The sequence below is a fragment of the Poecilia latipinna genome, unplaced genomic scaffold (assembly GCF_001443285.1).
Source record: "Poecilia latipinna isolate Pla-1442-1.1 unplaced genomic scaffold, P_latipinna-1.0 Scaffold437, whole genome shotgun sequence".
Lineage (NCBI taxonomy): Eukaryota > Metazoa > Chordata > Actinopteri > Cyprinodontiformes > Poeciliidae > Poecilia > Poecilia latipinna.
In genome coordinates, this window is record NW_015113053.1 from 1 (window position 1) to 10,457 (window position 10,457).

At 37.5% G+C, this 10,457-nt stretch overlaps 2 protein-coding genes across 4 annotated transcripts; one reads left to right on the forward strand and one right to left on the reverse strand.

The window, feature by feature from the left end:
- Window positions 1-831: 831 nt before the first annotated feature.
- On the reverse strand, window positions 832-7,441 carry smg9 (SMG9 nonsense mediated mRNA decay factor). 2 transcript variants are annotated; one of them, XM_015038299.1, is made up of 14 exons: window positions 7,318-7,441; window positions 5,477-5,628; window positions 5,313-5,387; window positions 4,933-5,167; window positions 4,169-4,266; window positions 3,932-4,044; window positions 2,974-3,085; window positions 2,777-2,872; window positions 2,554-2,639; window positions 2,271-2,377; window positions 2,060-2,167; window positions 1,711-1,836; window positions 1,480-1,624; window positions 832-1,145 (listed from the first exon to the last, which is right to left on the reverse strand). In XM_015038299.1, the coding sequence occupies exons 2-14, from the start codon at window positions 5,618-5,620 to the stop codon at window positions 1,067-1,069; spliced, it is 1,524 nt and encodes a 507-aa protein (XP_014893785.1). In that variant the 5' UTR covers window positions 5,621-5,628; window positions 7,318-7,441; the 3' UTR covers window positions 832-1,066. The 2 variants fall into 2 exon arrangements, with proteins under 2 accessions (XP_014893785.1, XP_014893786.1); XM_015038300.1 differs by having other exon boundaries at window positions 5,477-5,613; window positions 7,318-7,440.
- LOC106951041 (zinc finger protein 616) lies at window positions 5,909-10,208 on the forward strand. 2 transcript variants are annotated; one of them, XM_015038302.1, is made up of 2 exons: window positions 5,909-6,086; window positions 8,244-10,208. In XM_015038302.1, exon 2 carries the CDS (start codon window positions 8,676-8,678, stop codon window positions 9,834-9,836), a length of 1,161 nt encoding a protein of 386 aa, XP_014893788.1. In that variant the 5' UTR covers window positions 5,909-6,086; window positions 8,244-8,675; the 3' UTR covers window positions 9,837-10,208. The 2 variants fall into 2 exon arrangements, with proteins under 2 accessions (XP_014893788.1, XP_014893787.1); XM_015038301.1 differs by lacking the exon at window positions 5,909-6,086 and adding an exon at window positions 6,147-6,629.
- Window positions 10,209-10,457: the final 249 nt, after the last annotated feature.

A 10,457-nucleotide genomic window follows, 5' to 3' on the forward strand; every position in this document is an offset into this window, starting at 1 on the left:
GCCTTTGTTTGGCAGTTTCGAGTGCTTCAGGTATGGGCATCTGGCTGTACTTCTTGGGTACTGATCTTTTCATTGCACCCCTTAGGAGCTCTGACAGCTGGCTCACTTCCCTCCTTGTTATCTTGATCTTATATATATATATATATATATATATACACACACACTGTATTTATCCTAACAAAATAGGAAGGGAAGTTGGTAGTAAACATCAGTCCAGCAGCTTCTGCAACACGCTTAAAAACAAAAATGTGAGGACTGGTTGCTATGGTAACCACTAACTCAAGAGCAGCATACAGAACTTAATACATCAATAAAAAATATCTGGAGAAACAGCTTATTAAATAAAATAAGAAGAAATAAACAGATTTTGACAAACTTCATCTTTATAATATTAAAATAAAACCTTGCTATTTATATATATGTAGCTCAGTCCCTGTAACGTTTTGATAGTTTAAACAAGTCCTTTTTTGACCACTAAAATATAAGCTGTGATATGTTCAAATTCAGATATTTTCTATCCTTTTGTGCCACTTATTAAAAAAGTAAGGATATCTCTAAAAACATTTAAGGTTGTACAGATGATTGTGTCAATCATAGACAAGGCACAATAAATTAAGCTTAAATAAAACTGAACTACACAAACAATCACTGTCATTACACCTGAGAAAACAAAAAATACATTAATTTTACATTAGAATTTTTAAAAGCCATGTGTATAAAGCGTGTACGTACACCTGAAGACTATTTACAATTCACCGTAGATTTAGTCAACATTACAGTAAGCATAATAACGTAACAGTCTTCTATTGTAATAAACAGACACATTAAATCAGTTTAATTCAACATTTTTTTTTTAATTTTGTGTTTTTCTTGAAATAGAATTTACAAATAGTTTTTACCACAGACACTGCTCCACAAGTATTGTCTTCTAACATTCTCCCTCCTCCACCACTTTGCTGTGTGGAGCAAGTTAAACTGTACAGTGCATCATTTGAGTGAATGAGTCCCTCTCTTCAGATGCCTCTTCAGATAATATCAATATAAAATTATCCTGAAGATCAAAAATTTAGCAGAGGAGGCGGCTGTACTCTGAGAGGGCCGATGACTTTTTAACACCATCCCAGATACGTGCAGCGTAGTGAAACCTGGAAAGAAAAACATCAAAATAAAGATGGTGGAAATTAGATTTAAAAAAAAGATGAGGATACAAAGCTCTGCAAGTCCATGCTGACACTTAATGTGGTTACATTTGCAACTGTACTGAAATTATTACAGTTTAACAGATGCAGTAAAGAATACTCAGTTTTTGAGAGACTATAACGCTTATTAAAATCCAAACCTATTGGGAAATACTTTACACCTGGAAAACAATGTGCTTTTTTGAGATTCCTCTGCTTTTACATTGTGGTATAGGAAAAAAAAAATCAGTGATGATTAAAGTAGAAAAACACAAACACTGAAACAGTGTGAGATATTTACCAGTTTTTCTCAGTGAGAATGGTGTGGGACAGCTGGCAGCGAGGCATGGCCAGGATCTGACTGCGGAGCTTGGAGACCATGGTGGAAAAGGTGGGGTGACCTCTGTAACCCGGCAACAGAGAGAACAGCGGATATGTTCCTGCTCCTAAAAACAGTGGGAAAAAGAAATTAAATCAGTGACAGAAGACAAAGTGTTCCCTTTCTGATATAAATGTGTTTTTTTTAACCAACCTGTTTTGTTCAAGTTATCCTCTCCATCATTTTCTTGGGCCGGAAGCAGAAACATGTTGACTTCAGTATCAAGGTATTCCTGTTCCAGTCCAGGAAAAATGTTGCAATCCAACATAGACAATGTACCTGTGAAGAACACCAAATATTGGTTGAGAAAATACCTAAGTTTATGCTTTTTATCTTGAAGCATATGTGACGTTGAATCTCATATTGCAACAACTGCTTTACTCTTAATAATAAAGACTCAACCGCTATATATTATCAATAGCTTCAGCTTAAACTGGATATTTCAGAATACTTTGCTTTTAGAAGCAAACATTTTTAGAAAAGTATTTGTAGAGTTTTTCACCTTTGTATTTAAGATGAGAATATGCCATCAATTTGTCCACCACCGTATGCATGTTCTTAACGTTTCTCGGACAGAAATCCTCTCGTCTGGACTTATTCTGGAGAAAAACTGGACGAAGGGGGGTGGGGGGAGTAGAGACATTCTTATTTTCAAGATGAATAAATATGGTTGATATGGAACAGTGCCTCTGTGGCTCCAGAAGAACACCCACCAATATGAGGATAGTACTCTGCACCATCGTCGCTGCCGGAGGAGCCGGTGCTGTCATGACTTGCAGATGGGGTGGAAGGCTTCAACATCTCAGCAGTCTGCAGAAACCTACCAACAAACAACATTACACAACATCCATTGTACAGAATCATGACTCAAAAGACATAAATTACATACTTTGCATTGCTTTAGAAAGGGGTGTTCTGGCTGTAGTCGGAATCACTCTGTCTTGCATTTTCTTGTAAGCTTAAGCAATCAAAAAGAACACAAAAACAAGTGCTTACCTGTACAGGTTTATGTCAGTAAACCAATCTTGAACCACTATAACTACATGGCACACAGTAAACAGGAAGGCGGCGATCTGAAGAGACTGTTGGCAGATTTAAAAGGAATAAATGAGTCAGCCTGTTTGTGTGACTTTCATTCAAGAATGAATTAAAGGGTTTGAGGTAAAGATTCATACTGCATACTCTATAGCCTACTGCCCTCTGCAGGACAGATACAAACCTGCATTTCCACATATGTGTGAGGAAGGTTGTACTCTGGGGGCAGCTTTCTGTCGTTGTTGATAACATGGTCAAGTATAAACGGGCTGAGAATAGGCTAAAAAAAACAAAAAAAGAAGTGATGCATTTACAAAAAATAAAGCTCCTACTCAGTTCTTCTGAATCCTCAATTAGAGTGCGTGCAAACAAACATCTTACTTGTGTATCCAAAAAGATGACCCTCTCCTGAGTGATGAAGAAATCTATACCTGTGCTCTGATTGCCTCCCCTTTCCTTAATTTCTTGACTCTGGGGTCTAAAGACATAACTCCTGCACAGAAGAAAATATTATTCCACCAACAGTGCGCAACTATTTTTATGTAAAAAGTAGAAGAGACATTGTATTTATAAAGAATATTTTTTTTTTTTTTTTTATATTTTGCAGACTTGGAACACATAGACTACAGACACTGTATGTCAAAGTGCATCATGAGGCCAATGTAGTTCTTGCCACCGTCCACCTATTGCTGTCTAGCAGCGAACTGAAAAAAAGGTTGTTACACTTTTACCTTTGTTACAAAAACACAGATATTTTTTGGTTGGAAATATTTCTGCTTATGAACAAGTGACAGTCATAGTGTTAAACCTGCCACATTAAATATTCATTTGTGATGCTTTAGACTTAGTTTTATGGGAAAACTAATTTCAGGAGAGTTTAACCAGAAATAAAATTCTTATATTTCTGATACAATACATACTTCACAGTCTTATATGCTGAGATGATGTTGAGAAAAGAGTCTGGTTTTAGTCTTGCATATCAGTTTAGATAAACTGAGATTCCATAATGCAGGTTCATTTTTTTCAAAATGCATTGCACCAGACGTTTTACACACAAGCACGAGTACTTAAACTCCCTATTAATCTAGAGCTACACTGTACAAAGTGACAAAATAGAGTTAAACATATGTACAGTTAATGATGATCCAGAATTAAAATCAAGAGTAAAACATTAGTCATTATGCATCTAATGGAGGTGGATTTCACTATAACTATCATTTAGCTTATATAAAAGTATAAGTTAATGATTCATTCATTTGATAAGTTAAATTACATCAAATGAATGAAATTGAGAACAGTGTAAGGTTTGTCTTATTCTAGGTGCTAACACCAAGCTTACCTTTGATCTTCCTCGGGTGTGTTGGCAGATAGCAGTGACATAATGGTTGATTTCCCAGTTCCCTGCAGGCCAATGACTCCCACCACCAACATGTCCGTCTGGTCCCTCAGATACTGCAGCACATCACAACAAAACACAACTTTCTCTCAGTTCATTCTGCACACTTTAAATCAAACCTTTTCATTAACCCACGACTACACGTTGATAAGTTAAACGTAGTATAAAAAGAAACGTCACCTCCATGGCACTGTCACACCAATTCATCTGATCATCCACCAGCTTAATACTGTGCTTCATTTTCTCTGGATGGAGGAGTTTAGACTGACCGACCATGGCTGAAAATCACAAACAAAGAAGTAATTTCCCCTTCTATTACACAACATTCAGCTGGGTTTAGTTTTAGATTATATTCATACAATAACAATAAATACATAACTAGAAGGTGTAGTGGAGTAATAGGAAGCCATTGTCACAACTGTTTGTCAATAGGTGTGACAAGGATCCTTCTGATTGCTTCAATGAAAGGACTGCATTCAAAGGAAGAGCAATTTGGAGTTCAGCCATTGAGGTTGGAGGCTGAAAATTTGGTTACAGTGCAAGGCTCTCTGAAATGCTCAGTAAATCAGGTATCAAATATTTTAAACTGCAAATCGGAAAACTACCATTTAAATAGATTGAATGCTAGCCAAAAGGGATGCCTCAACAAATAACCAGGTCCATGGTGATCAAAGTCTATAGCTGCCCATGAGTACTGTAAAAAAGTGGTTATGCAACTAAATATCAGTTAAGAAATCTTGAAACTTTTTTTTTCTAAGTTTATACAGTAAATGTTTAAGTATTAAATAAATAAATATACAGACACTGCTAGTTTAATAGCTTTATATTCTGTTTTCCTCACTTTCTGTAGAGTGAAGACCTTTTTTTTGGAGATAAAATAAATTATAGGGATTTTTAAACACCACTGAAACAGAAAAGAAGGTTTTAAAGCTATATTGACTTACGGTCTACAGCATTGCCAGATGCAGAAGCCCCCATTCCTCGGTTTTGGATCTGATAAACAGGTTGTGTGGGTCTCTGACCTTCCCTTTCTACCTTGGAAGGTCCAGGACCAGAGGATTGAGCTGCTGCCTCAGGAGGTGTCCCTGGCTTCCCTCCATCATCCCTGGCTTTCATTAGCATTATGGGCTTTTCCAGGAGTGGAGCTCCACTAACAGGTGCATTCTGTGATGGTTTGGCCTTAGAAAAATACCCCAAAGCAAAAACGTTATAAGAAATGATCACGTGGTATTAGGGTAAGAAACCCTAATAGCCTTGTCATAGACACAAGGCTATGCCACAAGGCTTTTCTAAAAAGCAGCTAAATAAAAACAAACTGACCTACCCTTTCACTTGGAGGCTTTGCAAGAATAATGGGTGTTTTTTGGATGAGGGGGCCTGGTGGATCCTCACTTCCATCCTGACCACAAATTTGCACACATACATATGTTAACAGTTTATCTTATAAACAGGACGTGGCTCCTACTTTAAAGTGTGTGTTGGTATTACCCTTCGTTCTCTCGGCTGGTATTCCCGATCGCGGCTAGGGCCAGACAGATTTTGTCCAGGGGGTCCATCTCTCTCTCCCCGGCGTCGCCTCCTTCTCCTCCCTTGTCCGTACATCCCGGGCTGGCTGTGACCGGACTCTGACATATTAGCAGCTGTCAAATATACAATATCTAACGGTAGGAAATCAGTTAAACAAATTACTAAATAGTTTCAATCAATGTCGATGTGTATAGCCCACTTGTAAACAAATGTAGCTAGCACTTCCGGGTGGTATGCTCGTTTATCAATCTTATGCTCACCGTGACAGTACGCAGGGGCGGTAATAGTTAAGAACTATATAACTCCGCTCGCGTGTAAATCGCTTTGCAATTAAACAAACAGCCTTTTCCGTTTATCAAACAAGCTCGTACTAAAATGTGCATTTTATAATTAGTTCCGCTCACTATGAGTCGCGACACATCGGTTTTGTTTAGATATGTTCTTAGTGTTCTCCTCTTGCTAATATTTATATGAATATATATATACTCGTTATTTTATTTATAACGTTTGTTAATAGACTTGCTTCTGTATTTGCATCAACCGCTGGTTCTACAAAGAATTTACTCACGGGGTAAGTACAAATACTTTTCTCCATTTTCGGATTTTCATTTGGAAATACTTTTGAAACCTTGTACCTTTCCCTTCCACTTCAAAGTAATGCACTATTTTAATTGTTGGCCTATCACACAAATCTCAACAAAATACATTAAAACATATTAAAGTCATGTGACAAAACTGTAAATTTTAATGGCGGTCGAATATATTGTCAAGTCAGATTTCAAGTAGAATCGGTACTCTGAACATAATTATGCATTGCGATAGTTGTACACTCTCCTCTTCCGGTCTACACAGGATGTGGGTGGAACCGGTATGTTCTCGGACGCCATCAAGAAATTTCCCCCAGTTTGAAAATATCTGAGTTTTTTTTTTTTAAAATATATATTTATTATCCGTTTTGATGTGAAGTTCAGTACTTATAATATTACTTAAACCACAGCTTCTGACGCACGCCATAAACGTAATTTTTCAAAGTGTGAAATGTTTGTTATTTAAATCTATCTCATGTGAGGAATTATATTTTCTGTGCTCACCCTTGACCAAGAGAAAACCGTTGGTAAGTACACAGTACCTGTGCAAGTAGTTAGATATACTGCTAATTTACCTAGCAACATTGCTGTAAATAGAAATACTTTTTAACATTCGGTTTAGTATTTACACGTGGCTGAGGGAAAATTATGAACAATTAATGTTGACATTGTACGTGTTGGTCTTTTTAGGATTATTTAATAATTTGTAAATCGATAGAAACCAGATATCAGATTCTTAGGAGCGAAGGTGTATCACTTTAAAAGCATATGGACAGAAAGTGTGAAAAATCCGTATTAAGTAGACGCTAACCACGCCGTAAGGCTACACACATATGAAAAGTTAACTCGTAAATGGTAACTTTTAATGTTTAAACCAAACTTAGCTTGGACATGAACAAAACTGTTCCTTATAAGTGGATAAAATTAGATTCATAATGGTGAAAATGTACTCTTACGTATTACATATTAAGAACGTGAGAGAGTGAGACGTGTTCAAATGCTATTTAGCAAAATAAAGAAAAATGATACGAACATAAAGAGTGATATATTTAAACCATTTACTCCCGTTCATTTAGATAATTATTTACAACAAATGAAAACCAAAATTTCAGAAAATTGGAATATTATGTAAGACCAATAATACATTTAAAAAAAATATATATGTTATCAAATAATTTGTGTTATGGCCTCCTTTCATAGTCATCAATTTCATACTGCATCAATATAGCATGGCTTTTCAGGTTACTTTAATAGCAGCTCTTAGCTTGTCTGATGACTTTCATCTTCCTCCTAATAATGGCACCTAGTTAAGGTAAGCTTGCTAGCCAATCATGCATTATAATTCTCTGGTTTTTAAATAATTGGTACTTTTAGGGGTGTGAGAAGGTACCAAGTGCTGTTGGGAAATAAAATCAGCATCTTTATAAAGCTCTAGATGAAATGTAAATTTTTCTTGTAGATGGCTGAAAGGACTTTGGTAGACACAATGAACTAAGATCCACAGATCTTTGCCCCCAAATCATCATCATTTTGTTTACAAAAACTTTAACATTCATGTTACTTGTTTCAATGTTTTGATTATTTATTTTGGATATTTAAAATGTCCACCAGTTTTAGTGTTTATTGATCTTTGCAAATGAGTTTTTGCAATATTATGCCATTGCCATCATATTACTTGAAAATGGTCTCAAAACAACAGTTTTATCGTTTATTGCGATAACTCCTGGGATGATTTATCGTCCAGCAAAATTAGTTATTTTGACATGCTTCTGCTTGGATGCAGCACATTGTGAATAGTCAGACTCTTTAGCAATAACTTTACCATACTTCCCAAGGCTGTCAGTGGCAGGTGGCTGGAGGTCTTACACAAAGTTGTTCAGAGATTGTCATAATATCACTCTTCTGTAGTTCTTTGCACATTTAAAAAAAAAAAATTTGGGTTTTAATTTCACTTCATTGAAATTAACAGAAATAATTGAAATATATTGTTCTGTGTGCAATAAATGTGTATAATATTTTTAAAAACTATTACTTAGATAAAATAATTTTTCCGTTATGTAATTTTTGAGGTACAGATGTGTATGTTAGACATGTTCAAATTCTAATTAGAACTGATGAAACCTTCTCTACTTAATTTCCAGGGAGCCAGAGGCTGCCCTGGGCAGCTCCGTGTGTCTGATGCCGCTGATGAGCAGTGGGTAAACCTGCATATTCGCAGGTGAATCGTGAACAGTCAGACACCAAATGTTTGGCAAGTGGCTAAACAAATCTGCAGCTTGATGTTGCACTTTCAGAACTGCAAAATCCAAAGCCTCTGCCAGGTCTGGAGAAATGTTTTCATTGCTTGAAGGCTCACACCATGCCACTGGATAATGCAGCCATATGACTGTTGTCCCATCAATCTTTTTCTACCTACTGAAAACTTTGGGGGCATGCAAAGAGCCACACTGCAGCCTTTTCCTTATTTCTAAATTGTGTTCTCTTATGGTGGAGCATTTCTAGTCATATTATTGTGCAACAAAACACAAAATCTGATCGCTGTTGCTCAGTATCAAACCTTAAGTACTTATTAAATGTTGGAGATGTATCCCAAGGCATCTGAGTACACTGTGGAATACGAAGTGGGTGAGGATGATGAGGAGATTGTCACCCAAAGTGACTCTGATGAGAAGACGTCCGATTCTTGTGAAACCTCTGAAAACTCTGATTCTGAGGAAACTGCTCTACCTCCCCCCATCAAAAATGGAGAAACCTGCAGCAAGTGCGGTCGGGGACCTTTCAGGTCGGTGAAGCGCCATTTGCTTTACTGCCGTGGGGTGAAGGACAAGTTTCAGTGTGTTTTGTGCAAGCACTACTTTTTTACTGAGGACGCTCTACAGGAACATCACATGCCTCTGTACTTGTGTCACAGCTGTGGTCAGGTTCTCCCCACCAAGAACTCATTCAGCCGCCACCCGTGTCCCAGGGGAGTCAAATCCACTTTGGTGCTCTTCTGCTCCGAGTCGATGCCGAAAGCATGCAAAATATGCAAATCCTTCTTCTCATCTGATAAAGCTTTGTCAATCCATCTGACCAACGTTCACTCATCTGAAATCAGCACCAAACAGTACATCGTTGCTGATTCATCTTTGTTGGCAGGAGCCACGAGCATCCAAACCCAGGCTGCTAAGAGGAATCTATGTGTTGGTCAGGCTCATGTAGATCCCGCCACCCCGACTCCAGACGCTCAGGGCTCCGAGGCAGTAGCTTCTTCAACGCTCTCCATTTTAGCCCTGTTTGAGAACGAGAGCCAAGAGTGGGCTCTGATGAAGCGGATGAACACAGGATGGCGCTCTAAAACGCCCTGCCGCTGCAGGCAGTGTGGCGCCGTCTTCCGACAACCTTCCTTCGCCATCAGCCACCGCTACCTCCATCGAGGCCAGCGCTCCTACCTCTGCCAGTGTGGCCGCGCATTCAGGCACCAGCTGCACCTCCTGCGACACTGCGTTCAGCACGCTGAGGCCTTGAGCTACATCTGCGTCGGCTGCGGTGACACTTTCTCTGGAGCAAAACTTCTAACGCGCCACATAAACGGTAAACCATGGAGAGGAAATCAACGTGGACGGACAGTGAAAGAAAGTGAGAATAAAAAGTGCAGGATGCCGTTGATGTGTGACTGTGGACTGGTGTTTTTAAGGCCTTCGGCCTACATATGGCACCAACTTAAAAACAGAACTAAAAGGAAGAACCTTTGAAGAAGTGCAAGGTCTGTGCATGTTTTGGTTTATTTAGAAACCAGTGATGAAAAACCAAAAACCTATAGCATTTTTGATTTTCAATTGAAGATGCAAAAATCTTTAATAAAAATAACAGTTGTCTATTTGATTTTCAATTGAAGATGCAAAAGTCTTTAATAAAAATAACAGTTGTCTATTTGATTTTCAATTGAAACTTCTAAATCCGTTTTTGTTCATTATTTTCTCCAAATTTAGAATATAAAATCTTCAGGCTACAGAAATTAAAATAGGAGCCTGATTTCTCTACTGTTCTGACACACTTTGAAACACAATGCCACGTAGGTTTGGATTTTGTTTCCTGTTCATAATAAACACTCTCTATAAACTCCACATTTTCGGTTTCTTTTGTTATCTTTGTCTAATATTTACACTTGTTTAATGCATTTATGCACAAGGAAAGATGCAGCATACTTTCTATTCACTTTTCTTCACATCCAAATAGTTCAAAGTAAACTGAGTTAAATTAAGTTCCCCAGTAAAACACTTGGTAACTTTTTTGTTTTTATTTTTTGTTATTTAAGTATTTCAATAACGCATCCAGTTTATCCATTAGTAATAATTAATACTGAAGAAAAGCAG